The 22,309-nt window shown below is 36.5% G+C and overlaps 1 protein-coding gene across 1 annotated transcript in view; it reads right to left on the bottom strand.

The window, feature by feature from the left end:
• Positions 1-15,804, bottom strand: part of BRDT (bromodomain testis associated) — a 48,987-nt gene extending 33,183 nt beyond the window's left edge. The window contains exons 1-11 of the mRNA XM_065874690.1: positions 15,616-15,804; positions 14,731-14,868; positions 12,891-13,005; positions 8,262-8,431; positions 7,231-7,584; positions 4,692-4,820; positions 3,463-3,651; positions 2,652-2,824; positions 2,286-2,575; positions 2,079-2,192; positions 1,480-1,611 (exon numbers count right to left, since the gene is read on the bottom strand). Coding sequence (XP_065730762.1) covers positions 1,480-1,611; positions 2,079-2,192; positions 2,286-2,575; positions 2,652-2,824; positions 3,463-3,651; positions 4,692-4,820; positions 7,231-7,584; positions 8,262-8,431; positions 12,891-13,005; positions 14,731-14,868; positions 15,616-15,804 — 1,993 coding nt within the window. The remainder of the gene's footprint in view (positions 1-1,479; positions 1,612-2,078; positions 2,193-2,285; positions 2,576-2,651; positions 2,825-3,462; positions 3,652-4,691; positions 4,821-7,230; positions 7,585-8,261; positions 8,432-12,890; positions 13,006-14,730; positions 14,869-15,615) is intronic.
• Between the last annotated feature and the right edge of the window lie 6,505 nt (positions 15,805-22,309).

Genomic DNA, 22,309 nt, shown 5'->3' with positions numbered 1-22,309 from the left:
GGCTGAGTTATTCTGCTAGAAAGTTAGGAAAACATAATATATATTATACTATTTTAAGAACACAATAGATGAAAAACATTCTTTCCTTCAAGCAACATATTGGAAGATTCTATCAGAAACTGATAATTCAAATTAAAATTAAGGTACTTCACTGAAGCACTCTGAAGTACTTTTCTGCTAATACTCAAGGTATTTATTGATCAGTAGTCAATATATAATTAGATAATTTAATAAGAGTTTTATTCTACAAATAAAAGACAAAGTGCTCTAACTTATTAGGCCATAAATTCTTTATTAGATGAAATTACAAATGCTAGTCACAATTTAAAATACTAAATGCAAGTTAGAGTTTTTTCAGTACTTTTTTATGCTTAAAAAGTCAACTATAAGAAAATAATGTATAATCTGAGTCCTAAATTAATTTAAAAATCTTCTAGTGTGACAAATTTCAACAAAAGTAAAAATTGTTTATTCTAACAAAAATGTTTACGACTATATACTTCAGAAATGTAAAAACAAAATGCAGACATCAGCATCACAAATTAAAGAGAACCAAAAGTGAAACAATGTACTGCAACGGAGCAGACCCTTACTATCGGACTGAAATAGGAGGGATATTCTTACAAACGGTAAGAATTCCTAATGTGACAATATTCTGTGTGGGATGTTTTAAAGAGAGCTGAATTTCATGACAAACAAGAAATGTCTCATTTAAAATAAAGCAAAATCTTAGGCCCCCAAGTGCCCTGTATTTGAATGTGCCTTTCGGTGAACAATGATGGAATGCCTCTGACAAGTCTGAAACCTGGGGCAGGGATTAGCTGTCAACTACACAACCATCAGTGAAAGAGTACAAAGGAAACACGAATGCCTTAAGCTTGATATAGTTGATGATAAACTATATAAGGTAACATGGTACTTTAGCATAACTGAGAATCTGAATTTAAAGTACATTTTTCTATAAATGGACAATAATCAACAGTGAAGAAAACACTGAAGTTAAAAAAATCTGCTTTACACGTTTTCTGGGATGACTGGTTTCTTAATTCAAAATTCAATTCAGAATATATTGTCACAACAAAGCAAACTTTGCAACATTAGAGTGATTTGATATATCAGAGAATAAAGTGAAAGATGTCCTCAAATAATCTTTTATTAAAAAGTGAAAATCAGCATTTTATTCTGTGCTGTTTTTTGGTATTAGGACCTGATATTATATATCAGACTATCCCACCTTTAGTAAATTATTTTCAACATTACAAGCCTGTAAGTCACATACGTATAATATGAAGTTTCACTTTACACAGTATCTCTTTTAAGGAAAATAGTTCAGATTGTCAACATGCAATTAAATAATAAGTGTGGCATCCAAACCATAGATTCTGGGTAAGTAACGAACATTTCTTCAAATGATAAGTCTCAATATTACAAGAAAAATATTTTCCCACAAGCAGAGGTATACTTAAGGGGACAGCTAACCTGATTCGGAATCACTGCTGTCTGAAGAACTTGAATCACTGCTACTACTTTCAGACTCTGATGAGCTACTGCTGCTGCTTTCACTCAGTCGGGAACCACTTCCAATGTCCTTGGATGATTGAGTTTTCTCAGCTACAGAATACGAAAAGACATTAAAAATGGCAGACATTAGGCACTTCCCTGCTGGTGCAGTGGTTAGGAATCCACCTGCCAGTGCAGGGGACACGGGTTTGAGCCCTGGTCCAGGAAGATCCCACATGCTGTGAAGCACCTAAGCCCACGTGCCACAACTACTGAGCCTGTGCTCTAGAGCCGGCGAGTCACAACTACTGATGCCCGCGAGCCACAGCTACTGAGCCCGTGTGCCACAATTTCTGAAGCCCATGTGCCTAGAGCCCATGCTCCACAACGAGAAGCCACTGCAATGAGAAGCGAACGCACCACAACGAAGAGTAGCCCCCACTCGCCGCAACTAGAGAAAGCCTGTGTGCAGCAACAAAGACCCAATGCAGCCAAAAATAAATAAATAAATAAATGTATTTTTTTTTAAATGCCAGACATTAAATAGTTACAGGAACATTTTAAAAACCGGTACCTACGTTTTGTTTGATGTTTTCTAGAATTTAACTGATTACTGACATCCTGTAACTGCTTTTCCAATTCTTGTTTTTTCTGTGAATAAAGTTCTTCTTTGGACTTCATTATTCTCTTACCTGTGTGATTTAGGAGGAAAAAAAAAGAGTGAGTACAACCAAAAACTAACACAAATACCAGACTGATTTCTACTAATATAAAGAAATACATACCATGAGGTTTTACTGGTCTTTTTCTCAGACATGCAGCAACATATTTTTCCAGTTCTCTCAGTGTTGATGCTGTCAGTGCTTCAAAGTCTATATCTATCTCATTAGGGCTGGAATTTCTCAGTGAAGGCTCTCTGCACAGTATTATATGAACGACATGCCCAAGTTTATCTCCAGGGAGTTTGTTTATATCCAAGCTTAACTGTCTTTTCTCATCATAGTTCATAGGTTTAGCATTATCTTTATGTTCAGATTTCACAGCGAAGACCTGTTGTTTCCCCTTCTTTGGCTGACTGTAACAAAAGTTAAATTTAATCAAATGTATTTTAGATAATGTTATTTTAATAAGGCATCATTAAAGATACTTACTTGCACTTGGACTTTTCCTTTAATTTTATTTGCTTAAACTTTTTCCTTGGATTTTCATCTCTGTTATCAATCTTTTCTTTTTTCTTTTCCCTTTTAGACTTCTCATTCTTTCTCTTTCGCTTATTGAAAGGTACTTGGGACAGAACCGGTAGCTGTTGATGAACAGCTTTAAGCTGAAAAAGGAAAAATTCTTTAAACATTCATGGCTCTAAATAATTAAAGACAGTAGAAAAAAATGAAGGCACTCAAAACTCAACATTATCCTTTGTGAAATTCATTTCCTTCAGGTTGATATTTCATTTCACAAATTCATTATTTTGAAAGGCGTATGTTAAATTTCAAAGACTACCATGTACTCAACCCATAAACTTAAATAGTCATCTAAAAACAGACTAAGAATCATTAATTTTTCCAGGCAGTCTTAAGTCTTAAATCATTGATTTTTCAGGATTGAGCTCAAAGCAGGTTAACATTTTATCACAAAAGGTAACAAATATTAAATAAAGATCTCATCCATAAACTATCCAGGTTATGTCATATAAATTGTTTCAATGAGAATTGTGGTTAGGCATTTATTGTGATTAGGAATTGTGATTAGGAATATAAATAACAGAATTTTAAGATGTATATATTTTTGAGTGGGAAAAGACTATTAAACATTAAAAACGTGCCCATAAGTAAATAAAGTCACAGTTAATACGTGCTCTAAATATAACAGCTTTTAATCTACAAATAGGATTTTATAATAGATCAGCAGCAGCAGCAGCTCATAGAAAGAATATAAAAACTTTGTAACAATATAAACAACTACCTGCTCCTGAAGCTTTTCAAGACTCTGAGCTTGTTCATCTTCAGAATCACTAGAAGAGTTATCTGCAGAGGAAGCTTCACTACTCCTTTCTCTACCAAGGGTTTCTGTGGTATCTGTTTTGATGTAACATACAGGCATACTCTCAACAGGTTCATCTGGGATCTTTGCAAAATGCATTTCGAAAACATCCTACAATGGAAAATCAGACTCTTAAGGTCTTCTGCGTTTCTGATTTAATGCAGCAATAACATCTTTTAAGAAAAGGTACATTACAGTGTCATTTTTTTTTTTTCTGTCTGTACCTCACGGCTTGCCAGATCCCAGTTACCCGACCAGGACTGAACTTGGCCCCTCGGCAGTGAAAGCACAGAGTCCTAACTACTGGACTGCCAGGGAATTCCCTCAGTGTCTTTTTTTTTTTTTTTTGCAGTACGCGGGCCTCTCACTATCGTGGCCTCTCCCATTGTGGAGCACAGGCTCCGGACGCACAGGCTCAGCGGCCATGGCTCACGGGCCCAGTCACTCTGTGGCATGTGGGATCTTCCTGGACCGGGGCACGAACCTGTGTCCCCTGCATCGGCAGGTGGACTCTCAACCACTGCGCCACCAGGGAAGCCCCTCAGTGTCATATTTTGATGAGAATTCTATTTTTCCTTGTGGTACTCATTTCACAATATATACATATATCATAATGTATACCTTAAACTAATACAATGTCAATTATATCCCTATAAAACTGGAGTAAAAAAAGATTTACCAGAAATATAATAAGACTCATGCTTCCCTGCCTACCAACCTTAGCAACTTTTCTCCATTTTTCCAGTTAAGACAGACCTCTCAGATTATATAGGGGAAGTCCTTTTAAGATCTCCTGCCCTGTGGCTGGTGCATCATTCTACTACCTCCCAATGGCTTAGCCTCAAAAGTCCTTGAGCCTTCCCTTCAGTGGGACACTGACTGCAGTCAACCCTCTCTCAGATACATACTGTCCTCTCTTCACTACTATTTCCCCACTACCTTCTATATGTAGGGCAGCTTCATTAACAGATTTACTACGAATGGATGCTATGCCTCAGAAAACAAACCACCCCCACAATTTTAAGAGTATAAATTATGCTTTACTACTTGGCGGGGGTGGGGGTGTATTCTTTATCTCTTGAGTTATGGTTCTAAAATTTTTAAACTATGTTCAGAGGAAACTCACTTTCAGAGCACAAGTAAAAACTCACCTGAAGCATTCTTGCCATTGTAACTACTTCATGATCTGGAGGACTGTATTGGTAGCAATTCATGAACATTAATCTAACATCTGCAGCAAATTCATACGCATGTTTATATTCTTGGTTATCCATTTTTGCCTAAATTAAGGAAAATTACAGGATTCATCAACAATATAGTTCAATAATTGTTTGAGTACCTATGTTAAGTGTTTATATTATGAAATAATTCAAACATACAGAGGAATAATAGATAATACCAAAACCAGATACCCACCATCCAGATTTGACAAACATTAAAATTCTGCTATGCTTGTTTTGTATTTTTAGACTTTGAAAAAATCCAGTGAATTTTGACAAGTAGAGACAAAGGAGGGTGTTTCAAGTAAAGAAGAGAACAGGAACAAAACCACAAAAGCAGGAAAAAAACAGTGTTTCCAGATAATCTTGGATAGACCAGTTTGATTGTGGGAAAACAATGAATAAATAAACTCCTTAAATGAGCCTTGAACATCTAAATGAAAGGTTTATACTGTATTAAAATTCTCCTGGGAATGAAAAGACATTAAAAATTGAACAGAAGAGAAATATCAGGATGGGTTACATTTTTAGGTAGCTGCATATAAAGTGGATAGAAGTGAGGATACAGAGTAGCCAGGTAGGCAGCCACTATAAAAAGAAAAATGAGCAGTCAAGAAAATCCTATAGACTGCTGGGCAAAACAAGTGTATATTAACAGACAATCCATGAATAAATACAAAAGGCCCAAAACAAATACAGCATGCCAGACATCATTTGTAATTAAAGAAACACAAAACTAAAACAAGAAACATAATTTTCTACCACTCAGATCACTGGCAACTGGTAATGATTTTGGAGAACTAAATTAAATAAAGTCACTATCTTCTTATCCCTGGAATTCTATAATAGCCTCCTAAATAATCCAGTCTCCACATTGCTGCTACAGAAGTTACTGTAGGAATCAAATATGAGGACATAATCCTCATGTTTAATGCCAGCTCTCGGCCTCTACAATGAGGGTCTTTCATGTTCAAGCCCCAGTTTCCATCCAGTCTCATTTTCCCCTACTCACTGCTTCATATTGTGTCTCATGTTGGCTTAAATATTGTATTCTGGATGCTTTTATGATCTGAGGGCCTTCCAAGTTGCTCCCCCTGCCTGGAATGTCCTATAACTCAGGGGTCCCCAACCCCCAGTCCTGTTAGGAATAGGGCCACACAGCAGGAGGTGAATGGCGGGTGAGCAAGCGAAGCTTCATCTGCTCCTCCTCGTCGCTTGCATTATCACCTGAACCATCCCCCCACCGACCCGTCCGTGGAAAAATTGTCTTCCACGAAACCAGTCCCTGGTGCCAAAAAGGTTGGGGACTGATGCTATAACTTACTAAGTCTTACTTATCCTTTAAGACTCAGCTCAGGTTTACCTATTTCAGGTATTGTTTCATGACCTCTCATGTAAGTATTAGGGGAAAGTAGAAAAGCATATTTTGAAGAGATAATGCTTAAAATTTTTTTAGAACTTCAAACATGAGCTTCAGATTGGAAGTGCTAATTTCCAATCAAGATGAATACAATTAAATGCACAACCAGCGAGAGGAAAGACAGACTGCCTACAAAGGGATGACAAGTAGACTGACAGCAGACTTCCTAGCAGCAACAATAAATGCCAAAGGATACTGTCCTAGTGCTGAGGGAAAATAACTGGTCGTTCTAGAATTCTATAGTCAGTTAAAGAACCATTCAAGAATAAAGACAAAATACAGACACTTTCAGAGATAAGGCTATTAAGAGTTTACTACCTATAAATGCTCATGGAAGAACCACTGAAGTTGGCACTTCAGCAAAAAGAAAACAAACTAAGAGGGGAAAGAGTAAGAAGCAAGAAATGAGGGTGAGCACAAAAATCAGTAACATGTTAATAAACAATGTTGATGATGAAATAATAAAACAAAACTGTGTTTAAAAGAACCAAACTTCTAGACAATAGTAAAGAACAAGGAGTACAATGAGTAGTCATTCAGGAGGAACACTGAGATAATGCATCATTTTGAAAATGCTACAGTTCTACTCTTTTAGTAGTTTCCCTTAAAATGAATACACATAATTAAATTTTTCCAATAATTTAAAGCTTCCAAATCAGCAATAAAGAAAACTTACCAATCTGGCAGAAGACCAAAAAATGCAAGAGGATTAGAAACCACATAAATGTCTTGCCAAAAGAACCTCTTTTGTGTTATAATTATGCAAATTTAAAATACTTTTAATATATAACAAGAAAATATCTACAAAGTAAAAATTCAGGGTAGAGTTGTATTACATACTGTACCTCAAACATTGTGGTAAATAACCATGAATGTGTTTGAACTGAAGAAAATAAAAACATAACACTTTAAAATGTTCCCATGATTTACTTCAGGTGGTATGACTACTGGTGATTTTTTCTTTTATCCTTTTCTGAATTTTAAATTTATGATGACAAGATTACTTTTATAATCAAGAAAAGAAGTTCCTCCTATTAACACAACATTTACCTTGATGGTTCCAAGATCCATTGGATTTTTCACAATATCATTGTAGTTATGCAGTCCCAAAGCATTAATGTCAACAGGATTATAAAAGGGCCATGCATATGACAAGTGTTTCTTTGCAAGCATTTCTTTAAGAATCTCATTACAGTGCCTTAATTGTTCGGTTACTTGAACATTCTTTACAACTTTATATTGTTGCTGAGAATCTGTCAAAACATTCATCAGCACATTTTCTTTTATAGGTGGCATTTTCGCTGATTTTTTTTCTGTAAGTGTTGGGGAAGATTCACCACTTGCTTTAACTACTGAAGCTGTAGGAATTGTTGTATCTGCTTTCCTCTTCATACCCTTTGTAACCTAAAACAAAACAATTTAAAAACAAAAAGAAAACTATATATAAGGTGACATTCAGAGCAACAGTTTCACACTTTGATCATTACCCTTATCAGTTAAAAAATGGAAATGATATTTAGCACCAAGTCTTCCGTGTATTAAGTATTAGTAAAGGTTAATTTTTCTTTCATAGGTAAGATGAATAGTTCAGATATTTCCTTCCCACATCCCAAAGAACTGTCTGGTACAAACTTTTGAGACCAATGAAAGATGGGGGGAAAAATTCATGGTTATATCAAAAAGTTTCTGAATACCTGAAACCAGCTAGGGTATACAATTTTAAAAAAGAAAATTATCAACCCACCAAGTTGTGAGCCAATAAAAGTTATATCACCCAAAAAAGAAAAAAAAAAGTAGTTAGACAACTGATATTAATACTACAAAGATACTAAATCAGTTCAAATTCTACCTAAGGAATCTCTAAAATTTGGTTTGCCTCCCAGGTCTCTTTCACAAAATGTACACAGACAAAAAGACTGACTGCTGTATGCTGAAGATCAATTTTCTTATCAACTTATAAAAAGGTATAAACTAACACACCATTGTAAAGCAATTATACTCCAATAAAGATGTTTTTAAAAAAAGGTACAGACATCACATCAAACTTACACTGAAACATTTTAATGCTACAGTAAACTTACTTGGGTGCCTGTTTGTGAGGCAGAGTTCAGTGGAGCACTTTGTGCCATGTTTGAAGGAGAAATAGATGTTTCGGGAAATACAGAGGGAATTGCTTGCTGCTTAATTATTTTTTCCAGTGCTTTGACGGATTGTTTTTCTTTAACAGAAACTGCTGCATTCTGCTGAGTATCTAGTAAAGTGTGAACCACAGTCAGTATCTGAGTAAAACAAACTATTTTTCTTTTAGCATTCTACTTTAATACATTTAGTTCAGCTTTTAAAAATATAAACACAGGGCTTCCCTGGTGGCGCAGTGGTTGAGAGTCCGCCTGCCGATGCAGGGGACGCGGGTTCGTGCCCCGGTCTGGGAGGATCCCACGTGCCGCGGAGCGGCTGGGCCCGTGAGCCATGGCCGCTGAGCCTGCGCGTCCGGAGCCTGTCCTCCGCAACGGGAGAGGCCACAGCAGTGAGAGGCCCGCGTAACGCATAAAAAAAAAAAAAAAAAAAAAAAAAAAAATATATATATAAACACAGTTTACACTCACATTCCCCTCTGAAACCCTCCCACACATAGTTGCTGACAGTTAGACTGATTTAGATATAATACTGGAGACTTCAAAACCTGTTATATTAATGGTAGGTTTATCAATTTAATTCAAAAAGGTGCCTGGCTTAAACTCAGACTAACAGAGCTCTGTGATTTTAGCTTCAGATTGCTGTAAACCCAAGCAAAAATTTCAGACACCCTGGTGATAACTATATGGTACTACGTGAGGTCTTCAGAATGCTCTGCATAAATATCCTAGGACATTTGTTTCAGATAGTCCATCACTGGCTAACACAGAACAACAGGTGTGAACATAATTCTCTTATCAAAGGAACATTTGTGCGTGTTCTTTTGCCCTATATGTTCCCAAACAGTGCTAGGACTGGAGACATTTGGATCACATCACCTTGAAATCTATTACAGTCAGCACTCAGTATCCATAGGTTCCACATCTGCGGATTCAACCAACCTTGGATACAACACTCAGAGGCAACCCACGGATACGGGTGACCACTGTACTATGCCATTTTATATAAAGAACTTGAGCATCCGAAGATTTTGGTATCCACGGATGGGTCCTGGAGCCAGTCCCTTGTGGATTCTGAAGGATGACTGTATTTCAAAAGCCCATCCTTCCATCTAGGCAACTCTATTCTTCTAATTGCCCAGGCCAAAAACTTTGGAGTCATCTGTGACTCCACCCTCTCTCAAACCCAATTTCCAATCCATTAGCAAACTTTTTTGCTCTATCTTCTTATCCAGAATCCAACTATTATTATAGGTGGTAATAACCCTGAATTACTGCAGTAGCATCCTACAAGGCCTTCTTTCCTTCTGCTTTTTTTTTTTTTGTGTGGTACACAGGCCTCTCACTGTTGTGGCCTCTCCCGTTGCGGAGCACAGGCTCCGGACGCGCAGGCTCAGCGGCCATGGCTCACAGGCCCAGCCGCTCCGCGGCATGTGGGATCTTCCCGGACCGGGGCACGAACCCGTGTCCCCTGCATCGGCAGGCGGACTCTCAACCACTGCACCACCAGGGAAGCCACCCCCCTTCTGCTTTTTACATCCTATAGTCTATTCTCAAAACAGCAAGCAAAGGGATCTTTTAAAATTCAAATAAGATCATGACACTTCTGCTCAATGTCCAGTGGCTTCTAATCTTCTCTCCAAGTAAAAGCCAAAGTCCTCACAATGGCTTGTAAGGAACCATGTGACCTCTCTACTTTTTCCCCCTACCTCTGTGCTCCTTCCAACCTCACTTTCTATCACCCTTCCCCTCACTTATTTCACTCCAGACTACTGGCCTGCTGTCCTCAAGTTTGGTAACCATAAGCAGACTATTTGCTCTGCCTGGCAGGAGACAGCCTCATGGCTCACTTCAATACTCCCTTCAGGATTTACTCAAATGTCACCTTCTCAAGCCACCCTATATAAAGCAACCCTCTCTATTCCACTACTCTTTAGTTCTCTTATTTTTTCCATGTCATTATCATATTTGACATAAAACATACAGTATCCCTGACTCTCCAAATTCTATAAATCTGGGAGTTAATAGAACACAGATGGATTTTATGAAAATATCTAATACCAAGCCCTGAAAAATACCTCAATATTTAGAGATTGAGAAGAGGATAAGGCCAAGAAGACTACAGAATGGGAAGTAAACCCTCACAACTAGTGTGCACCAAGAAATAACGGCATTTCAAGAGACAGCAGCCTTCTAAAGCAACTGATAGGGATCAAGTAAAATGAGAACAGAAAAATATTACTTAAATTTAGCAACATAAAGACTACTGACAAGCCTTTCTAGTGATGTAGTAAGGCTAGAACCTATACTGAAGTGAGTTCATGAGTATGTAAGAGGAAAGCAAAAAACAGGACAGTGGCTGGAAGGATATAGGGAAAAGATGAGTTTTAAAGATGAGATACTAGAGCATGTTTATAAAACTAACCTGATAGAGAATGAAAGATTAATGACGCATGAAACAAAGGGGATAACCAAAGGAATAAAATCCTTAAGAAGGTAAGGAGGGAAGCAAGATCCAGGTCATAAATGAAGGCAATGGCCCAAAGTGATGGAAGGGAAAAGGCCTTTGCCCTAGCTGAGCCCTCTGCCTGGAATGTTCTTTGTTCAAATCTTAACTTCTCAATGAGGCCTACTTTGAACCTATCACGTATGTCTCTCTTTCACTACTAGAATGTAAACTCCAAGATGGCAAAAGTTTTTGTTTTATTCATTGATATATCCCAAGAATACAGAACAGTGTTCTGGTACATAAAAGGTACCCAAATATTTGTTCAATCAGTAAATCAACACCAATTCAATTCAAAGTACTACTTAAAAAAATTTTTTTCTTTGCCATAAAGTATCAACATGTAACCACATTATTTAGACTAGCTACTGTCACATGGCAGTTTCCCTACCACTGTGCATGAAAAATGACATGACTTAGGCAGTAGAAAGCTCCTACTAAAAGTTACTTGGAAACCTAGACCTTCACACCAAAGCCCAATCCTACCTATCTGTCAAGGCCAAACTCAAGTTCTATCACCTCTAAAGCCCTTCCCAGCTTTTCCAGTGCAAGTCAATTTCTCACTCTTGAACCATAGCACACACCATGTGTAATTTCACCTGACACTTATTGTAATGCATTGCCGTTTTATTTCTAACTTAAATGTAAATTTAAACTGAGAGTTAGGGTGGTTATACTTTTTTGTAGTCCCAAAGTACGTGCCTTATAGGGACAAACATCCAAGTAGGTACTGACAGAAAAACAGAGTCAAAGAACTTTTGTCTAAGGGAAACCTATGCTTTTAGCAATAACCTGAGCACCTGAAATAAGTAGCTACAACTTAACCATCAAGAAACTGTTAAAGTGTTGTTTTAAAGGAAAAAATTCTAAAGGTAAGTAATTTTCACCTTGCTAGAGATAATATTTTAAGTCAGCAATAATTATCATCTTGTTTTAACAATTTAAGTAACATACTGATCTATGTGTTTTTTGCCTCACAAGGGCTTATTTTAAACCTCTTGTGGAAACCTATGCTTATATGGTCAGACTTACGATCAATCTTCTCCAAAAATAATAAAATAAAAACTTTATTAAACAGTGAGTATCTCACAGGATGGATGGAAAGCAAGCTATAAGTCATGACCCATCCTAAAGATCTATTAACAACCAGCAAAAAAGTACATCATACTATCAATAAAACAACCTCAACCATCACCTGAATTGGTACAAGTCTCATATGTCCCAGCCACTTAACATATACTTTACAAAAATTCACAATCATGAAAGCTAAATATTTTCCAGATATTATAGATGAGGAGACTAACATGGAATGATTAAGGAACTTAACCAAGGTTTACAGCTTCAGTGACCCAAAGATAAACCAACATTTGACCTATGACAATCTTGATTAACCTCTACAATAAATCCATCTGAATACTTAAGATTAATTTTATAACTTCATATTTAAATATTAGGATTATTAGCTGTAAAACATCTCCCCCTAAAGTTCTGAGTTAAGATCTAGAAAAAGAGCATCTTCAGACCCACCAGCAACACTTCATTCTTAGCTATGGGATCTTCTGACACAGAGAAATGCTGGCAATTTTGGCCCTCTTAATTAGTATAGCACAGATACATGATCTACTAAAATAGTAATAGTAACTGTGAATTACTTGGTGCCTACTAAGTGAATGGCACTATTCTATAGGAAACTTTACTCCAAGGCCATAATCTATACAGTCCTCCCAATCTTGTATGATAGCCATCCGTGTGCTCAAGGTTTAGCAGATTGTTTAAAGGGACATTTCAGATGTAAAAGGACTTCTAGATGTCTACCTCCTTTCAGGTATTTATTATTTATTTATTTATTTTTATTTATTAATTTTTTTGGCCATGCCGCATGGCTTGCAGGATTAGTTCCCCGACCAGAGATCGAACCCGGGCCCTTGGCAGTGAGAGTGCCAAGTCTTAACCACTGGACTGCCAGGGAATTCCCAGGGATTTATTATTTAATTATAGTCATTATAGATATACACACATTCAAATATATATGGAAAAAAGAAAGAGAACATAAACCTTTTCTTGCTTACCTTTCTTTATTCTTTCCTTACCACCCACAACTTGCTCTTCTTGTGGCATCTGAGATAATTTCTGTCTGAACAGATTTTCTAGAGCTTGTGCCATAAGAACGATGTCATCTCCAGGCTAGAAAATATATAAAATGTAACATAAGTTTACACAGTATGGTCACTGTATCAAATTTCTATAATTCAGGCTACCTTAGTGAAGGCAGTGCCATAGTACTCTTAGACAGTATTTACTAAACAGTATTTATCACTTCTAAATTAAGTATAGCAGCTCACTTTTAAAATTCTAACATCCTACCCCTATAACTTCTAAAAAGGACTGAGGATGCCATTCGGAGCACTAAGGGTTAAAATCCAACCAATCCTACTAATACAAAAAGGTATTAGAAATTAGAATTTCTACCTTACAAATAGGATAAAGTAAAACTTGTTCATGGCTGTGAAAAGCACCTCATGGTTTGACTTGATGTGATTCAATTTTCAATTAACTAAGCAATAAAGTGACACTGTAGAGCTAAGTTTTTAAATCTTAACTATCTGCTTAGAAGTCTTTATCTTGCTTTACTTGACTACTGAGAAAAAACTAAATTACAAAGCAAAGCCTAAAGCAGACACCTATTTCTAAGATAGGTAGTTCAGGAAAATTACTGAATTTTGTTTTAAAATATTAAATGTAAGAGGACTCTTTACAATTATTAAATTAAAATGAATTTGCCAATGGTACTTTCAGAATACCATTAGCTCTGATTTTTAAAAAATTCATAGTAGCTAATAATCTTAAATCTATTATACATAAGGTGGCACTGATGATCACCTTGGAAACTAGACCAACATTTCTATTACATTTCAGTGTCACTAGTGATTTTGAATAAATGGAAAATAAGTTTTAAAAATTTTAGATAGCATAGAACAGCTTGAAAAGGATGCAGTACTTAGGGAAACAGGAATCCTATATGGAGGAAAATTGAATACACAAATCCAATTTTATGGATGAAGACAAAAGTGAAGATTAAGTTCAAAATGTCCACATATATTATCATACAGTCTAACACATTAACACAAATGCAAAACTACTACTGAGATATAACACAATGTGTCTGATCTTTAAGTTAACTTGTATGAAGTTTAGAAGTATGTAATTTGGCCTTCCCTGATGGTGCAGTGGTTAAGAATCCGCCTGCCAATGCAGGGGACACGGGTTCGAACCCTGGTCTGGGAAGATCTCTCATGCCACAGAGCAACCTAAGCCCATGCGCCACAACTACTGAGCCTGCGCTCTAGAGCCCGTGCTCCGCAACAAGAGAAGCCACGGCAATGAGAAGCCCGCGCGCCCTGCTCACCGCAACTAGAGAAAGCCCACGTCCAGCAACAAAGACCCAACTCAGCCAAAAAGAAAGAAATAAATAAATTTATTGAAAGAAAAAATAAGTATGTCATTTGTTTGGCTTCTTAGATTATAACTAGAGATCCATGCCATAAAAATTTAACCAAGATTAGTGTATAATAAGATTTATCATTCATATTTTAACTAAAAAAGCAGAAGTGTAGTAGAGAACATTTTGAGATAATTTATTCACAGAAACCAGCAATCATTAGTATTTTATTTTTTAAAACATAATAAGCCATTATAGCTATTCAGACAAAAATATAGCAAAAAATATGGCAAAATGAAATATTGATACATGAAAATTAGGAAATAAAGTAAAAAACATTATCTTTAAAAATATGGAATGTACCCCAAATCAAGACTTGAAATTTGAAATCAGCACACTTATTTATACATATCTCTTTGCTCTGTATGTAAGAGAAAAGAATTAGCAAGTATAGCATAAGGCTTACAGACCTTGTTGTATAAATAACAATTTGAAAACATTGTATTGAAGTCTTCTATACATTCCGAAGCTTTCACATAATATTTATGTTCCAAGCGTTTCCGGATTGTATTTAAATCCATTGGGTTTTTTATTATGGTATAATAATCCTATGGTGTAAGAAGAAATTCTAAATGTTAGTAGTAAGAATGAATTCACTACAATTGGTACACAAAGAAATTTAAGAAGCTATACACCTGTAACTAGAGAGAGCACTGATTAAAAGCGATAATATAGAAACCAAAACCTTTTGCGATGAGAAACAAAGTTGATTACCATGGCATTTTTCTTCAGAGAGAAGGAAAAAAAAAGCCAATAAAGAAAGAATAACGAAATAATATAAGAGTAGAACCATCCTGGAAAATAACAAGGGCATGAAGAAAAAGAAACTAGAATTTATGGAGTCTGATAAATCCAGAGTGCAATCCCAGCTCTACAGTTTACTAGTTATATTACAAATTACTTAACCATTCTGTTATCAGATGGCTAAAATTCTTAATATAAGACCTAAAGTTGAATTCTGTATGTGAAACACGTAAGTCTGTCAGGACGTGTCAAGAGTGACTTCTTGGAGAAGGGAACACTTATGACAACCTTACACCAAAAGGTCAAGGGACATATGCTATAAACAAGAAAGCATATGTTGATACTTAAAATTTACCACAACTTGCTAAAAGAGAATTTCAATGCTCAGAAAAATGAGTTTTTTGTTTTAGGAAAAAATACTCGTTGGGATATTCTTTAGTGGTGCTGAATAATTTATTTATTAAGTTAAATATATTTCATAATATTTCTATCAGAGGATATTTATAGGGTTTTACTTGTTTTAAACTAACATAATTATAAGATACACTCACAGGCAACTTTAGTTTGACAGCATCCACAGGCCGCTGAAAAGGCCAGGAAAAACTATGCTTCCACAAAGCCTTCAGGACAACTTTTTGTAGATACTGCAGTTGATTCGTCAATCGCCCATTTTTCTTAGTATTTATATACGCTGGTGGTGGAGGGTTAACAATAGCTGTTTGTCGACTTGGCAGAGACATTCTCAACTGCTTCAAGTCCTTATATTCTAATGTTGTCTATAGGTATATGCCCTAAAAAACAAACAAAAAAAGAAACCAGAAAACAAACAACAAAAAAACTGAGTTATTTTCAAAGCACCTTTAAAATGGTTTTTATAGGAACAGAAAAGTTTTCTTCAAGAGTAGCAGATTTCATATTTTAAAGCATATCATGACTAAGGCAGCAAAAAAAAAAAAAAAGAAAAAAGAAAAGCCAAATGATAAATTTATTTGTAAACAAATACGAACCTTTTTCTATGTAAGTACTAAAAGTTGTTTCATTATGTATGCCTCCATTTTGGATGATTTAAGTTATTCCAATCTTTTACAGTAATTTCTTTCTGTCTTTCTTAGATACAAATTGAGGTCTCAGCAGGAAAAGTCTATAAATTCTTGGTAAAAATGAAATAACAGGGAATGTTAAAGAGATGGTTAAAGAATAACTATCTGAGTACATAGTTATTCTACAATTATTAATCAGTGAAGGGAGAAAGGCAAAGGAATTTTTCTGGCTAATGTAAATAATGTGATTTAAAAGCGAATTATTAGGAAGAAAAATGACAAGTGTTAATATGCTACTCTTTAGTGAATATTTCTATACCTAAAATAAAATACTTTAAAGCTTCACGAGTATTTCAGAAAGATGGTATCTAACATTCCTAGGCAACATTATTACTTTAAGGATAACAGAGCAAAGGTACTACCAAGTGTATCAGCAAAGTATGACTATTAAATAAATTGTCCATTTTTCAGTGTTAACATTTAGCCAATTTACCTTTTTTTTCATTAAAGCAGTGTTAGTTTTCAGCTCCTGCTGCATATTAATCACTTGTGGATCCTTCGTTTAAAATTGTGGCAAACTACATACAGCATAAAATTTACTATCTTAACTATTTTAAGTGTACAGTTCAGCAGTGTTAAGTATATTCATATTTTTGAGCAACTAACCTCCCAAACTTGTTCATCGCACAAAACCAGAACTCTATACTATACCTATTAAACAACTCCTCATTCTCCCGTCTCCCCAGCCCCTGGCAACCACCAATCCATTTTCTGTTTCTATGAATGTGACTACTCCAGGAATCTCACATAAGTAGAATCATACTGTATTTGTCTTTTTGTGACTGGCTTATCTATTTTAGCACAATGTCCTCAAGGTTCATCCATATTGTAGCATATGTAAGAATTTCCTTCATTTTAAGGTTTAATAATATTCCATTATACGTATACACATTCTGTCTCCCCATTCATTCATTGACAGACATTTGAGTAGCTTCCACCTCTTGGATATTGTGAATGGTGCTGCTATAAAAACATGGATGTAGGGGCTTCCCTGGTGGCGCAGTGGTTGAGAATCTGCCTGCTAATGCAGGGGACACGGGTTTGAGCCCTGGTCTGGGAGGATCCCACATGCTGCGGAGCAACTGGGCCCGTGAGCCACAACTACTGAGTCTGCGCGTCTGGAGCCTGTGCTCCACAATAAGAGAGGCTGCGATAGTGAAAGGCCCGCACACCGCGATGAAGAGTGGCCCCCGCTTGCCACAACTAGAGAAAGCCCTCGCACAGAAACGAAGACCCAACACAGCAAAAGTAAATAAATAAATGTAAAAAAAAAAAAACCATGGATGGATAAATATCTCTTCAAGACCCTGCTTTTAATACTTAGAGATATATCCCCAGGGTGCAGAAGTGGAACTGCTAGATCATATGGTAATTTTATTTTTAATTTTTGAGGAATCCCATACTGTTTTCCACAGCAGCAACACTGTTTTACATTCCCACCATCTACAGGGTTCCAGTTTCTCCACATCCTCACACCACCTGTTACTTTGTTTGTTTAATAGTAGCCAATGTAATGGGTGTGAGGTGTTGTGGATCATTTAAAAAATATCAATGCCCTTCTGAGATGGCCCATCTCCCAAGGTCCTCTTGCCTTTTGAGACGGACCACACTCTGTCTATGGAATGTGTATCTCTCTAAATAAATCCACTTCTTACCTATCAAAAAACCCCCAAAAAACAAAGAAACAAAAAAACAATGCCTAGGTCTAAACCTCTGGAGATACAGCTTGAGAATCAGTTTTGTTTCTTTTTTAAGTTCCCTGGACATCCTGATATGCAGTCAGGTTTCAAACCACTACATTAAAATGAATTAACTTGGAGATGACTTATAATTTTATCTCATCATTTCACTTTTCTCCTCATCTTATACAAATATGAACTAGAACTCAATAAAAAGTCATTGAGAAAAAAAAATTCATTGAGGGGGCTTCCCTGGTGGTGCAGTGGTTAAGAATCCGCCTGCAAATCCAGGGGACACGGGTTCAAGCCCTGGTCCAGGAAGATCCCACACTGCAACGAAGAGTAGCCTCCACTTAACACAACTAGAGAAAGCCCGCGCACAGCAATTAAGACCCAACACAGCCAAAATAAACAAATAAACAGATAAATAAATAAAATTTTAAAAGTCACTGAGAAGAAAGAAGGTGCTATTCTAGTGTTGCAACTGCAACTGGCTCTTATCCTGGCTTTGCAATTATTTAAAGCTAGCCTACCTTTTGAATATCCCAATCACTACACCCTCCCTTCTCCACAGAGATAACCACTACGATGACTTCTATCTCCATACATTAAATTGTGACTGTTTCTGAACTTTTACATAAATATAGTATTATTTACTATGTATTATACTGTGCCTAGCTTTCTTTCACCAATATTTTTTTGAGATTTATCTATGTTTTTGCCTATGTTGTTTGTTCACTTTCACTTTCATTACTGTATTCTATTCTGTATACTGTAAAATTATACTGTAATCTATTGTAAAATTATACCAAAATTTATCCATTCCTGTTGAGACTTTTGGGTTGTTTCCAGTTTTTGACTATGACAAATAATACTATGAAATACTTTAGTGTGTACGTACATGCATTATGCTGGGTATAAACCCAGAAGTAAAATTGTTGGGACATAGGTTATGCATATGTTCAGCTTTAATAGACACCACCAGTTTTCCAAAATGTACCAACTTATATACACAACAGCAGTCTAAGAATTCCAGTTATTCCATATCCTTGTCAATATTTGGTAATTATCAGCTTCTTCCATTTTAGCTATTCTGGTGGGCGTACGATGGGATCTCATTGTGATTTTATTTTGTATTTCTCTGATGAGTCCTCCTCCAAAATAAATCTCAAATTCTCACTACTTCCACCACTATGACCCTAGCCCCAGTCATTATCACCTCTAACAAAGACTAATGCCATCGCCTCCAAACTGATCTGAAACCTCCCAAGGTCTGGTTCATTGTTCTGTTCCTTCCACCTCCACTCCTCCTCTCCCAGCTCAATCACTTCACACCAGCCACCCTCTTCTTTGAGTTCTTTGCATCAAGCCAGTTCTGGTCTCTGGGCCTTTACACTCTGCTTGAAATGCTCTTATTTCAGACTGATTCAAAATCATCAGCTCCTGAGGGAGACTTTTTCTTCACAACCTCATTTTAAATAGGCATACTTACCCCTCCTCCCCAATTCCAATCCATCAGCCATTTCTCTGCTTCACCAACATATTTTTGCCTACTTGCTTACTGTCTGTCTCCCAACCCACCCTCCCACCAACTCCCAGAATGTAAACTCTATGCTGGCCATGGACCTTGTTTGTATTGATCCAATGCATAGGACAGAGCCTACATATGCTGAATTTAAGTGTTCAGGTTCAATTTTATGTTAGAAATAAAGCAGATGTGACTTGTTTATACAGGGAGAAGTAGGGAGAGAAATCAAGGATGATTTACTCTTAAGTTAGTTCCTACTGCTCAGGAATCCGCCTTCAAAATATATATATATGAATGAATGAATATACATCAATTATAAAATGCTTTTTCCAAACCTGTTCCACTCCTCAAAACCTCAGGCCCACTATACCCATTTGCAGAGGATCTCATCTTAGTTTACATGAGAAACTTTTAAAAATTAATTTCTTAGCTTCTCTTATTTCCTACTCTATTACCTCTTATTTAATAAGTGCCTCACCTCTTTTCCATAAGGACCTTCTTTCCCTTTTTCCAGAAACCTATTATTTCATTAATAATTCCTTTATCTCCATTATTGTATGTTTCTTTTTTATTAGGTTTATGAAGCCTTTCCTCTATTTAAAGATTATGCAACACATAGTTCTGTTTCCTGCTTTGTCTTAAGGCTTCATTTTCTATATTTGTTTACATTATTAGCTTCTGCTGATATCTCTGCCTACAGACATGTTCTAATCAGAGTCTTAAAATTTTTTTTCTTAAAAACACCTTTCCATACGAAAATCTGCACGCAGACGTTTATAGCAGCTTTGTTCCTAATTGCCAAAACCTGGAAGCAACAAAGATGTTCTTCAGTAGGAGAATGGATAAACTGTGACGCAATAGCCAGACAATGGAATATTACTTAGTGCTACAAAGAAATGATTTATACAGCCACAAAAACACATAAAGGAATACTAAATGCATAATAAGTGAAAGAAGCTAATCTGAAAAGGCTACATACTGTATGATTCCAACTATATGACATTCTGGAAGAGTCAAAACTATGGAGACAGTAAAAAGATCAGTGGTTGCCAGGAGCTGGGAGAAAAGATGGAGCACGAGGATTTTTAGGGCAGTGAAAATACTGCCATTATACATTTGCCCAAACCCTTAGGAAGTACAACACCAAGAGTGAACCCTAATGCAAACAACAGACTAAGTGATAAAGCTGTGTCATTGTAGGTTCATCTGTTGTAACGAATGTACCCTTCTGTTGGGGGATGCTGGTAACAAGGGAGATTATGCATGTTTTGGGGCAGGAGATATACAGGAAATCTCTGTACCTTTCAATTTTGCTGTAAACCTAAAACTGCTCTTAAAACAAACAAACAAACAAACAAACAAAACTTGGGTGCAAAAAATCTTGTAAAGGTCAAATACATCCATCTGATTTCTCCAACTCTCTTCTGAAACTGCTCTACCAAAGACCACTAATACCTTGAAATACTCCAAATCCCTCACTGGTGTTCCTAAGTTATCTTCCCAGACTCCTCTGTAGTATTTGAAATGGTTAGCAACACTTTTAAATTGTTTTCCTCTGCATCCCATACATCCTTAGCTACTCATACCACTTCATCATATGACCGTTATATTTCAACCACACTAGTCCACATTTTCTTGCTTCTGGTACTTTGATCAGATATCTGCACCAAATTAGTCAAATCCAATACTGAAGTTTTTGTAGTATTTAGGAAAATAATACTAACTAGAAAGAACTTAAAATAGCATATATTGGGTTAAAAGCCTATATATATATATATATATATATCCTGATAAGACAAAATACAATCTATATAGCATCTATAAAGGCTTTTTGCCAAAAATGTGTAACAAGCTTCTAGATTTAACTTTTCTGTAACAGAAAATTCAAGGGCTACAGCTGCATTGTCCAATGTGACAGCCTCTAGCCACATGTAATTCTGTTTATTTATTTATTTTGGCCAAACCACACAGCATGTGGGATCTCACTTCTATGACCAGGGATCGAACCCACACCCCCTGCACTGGAAGCATGGAGTCTTAACCACTGGACTGCCAGGGGAAGTCCCCAGCCACATGTAACTCTAAATTTAAATTAACCAAAATTACCTAAGTTAAAAACTCTGCAGCATTTTAAGTGCTTAATGGCCACATATGCCTACTGGCTACTGTACGGCACAGTGCAGCTATAGACCACTGCCATCATTGCAGAAAAGTTTTTTGACGTGCTAGAACAAATGAAACGAAAATCATAAGGAAAGAGACAAATGTAGAATATAGAATATTTTATAAGACAAATGGCCCATCTTTTATAAAAAGCAAGATTGTTAAAGAAAATGAGGAACTGCTCTGAATTAAGACATAATAACTGGGGACTTCCCTGGTGGTCCAGTGGTTAAGAATCCGCCTTCCAATGCACGGGACGCGGGTTCGACAGCTGGTCGGGGGACTGAGATCCCACATGTCACGGGGCAACTAAGCCCACACGCTCTAGTGTCCGTGCCCTCTGGAGCCCACATGCCACAACTAGAGAGAAGCCTGCACGCCGCAATGAACAGACCACTCGCCACTACAAAAGATCCCGCATGCCGCAGCTAAGATCCTGTGTGCCGCAACTAAGACCCGATGCAGCTAAATAAATAAATATTAAAAAAAAAGACATAACAACTGAACTCAACTTACCATCCTATATCAAATCTTGGTTTGAGATCAACTATTAAAGACATTTTTGGGGACAACTAGGGAAATTGAGGGAATTTTGATAGGTGTGAGAACGGTAGGGTAATTATGTAAGGAAAAAAAAGTTGAAATACATGCTCAAAAAATTTGGTGTGAATAGCCACATCTGTGAAATATGTTTAAATGGTTTTGGGGAAAAACCTATATAAACAAGCAAACATGGCAAAATGTTGACAATTGTTGGTAGTTATACAGGTGTCCT

This window comes from Phocoena phocoena, chromosome 1 (assembly GCF_963924675.1).
Source record: "Phocoena phocoena chromosome 1, mPhoPho1.1, whole genome shotgun sequence".
In the NCBI taxonomy this organism is placed as follows: domain Eukaryota; kingdom Metazoa; phylum Chordata; class Mammalia; order Artiodactyla; family Phocoenidae; genus Phocoena; species Phocoena phocoena.
This window is presented reverse-complemented; position numbering and strand designations above follow the sequence as displayed.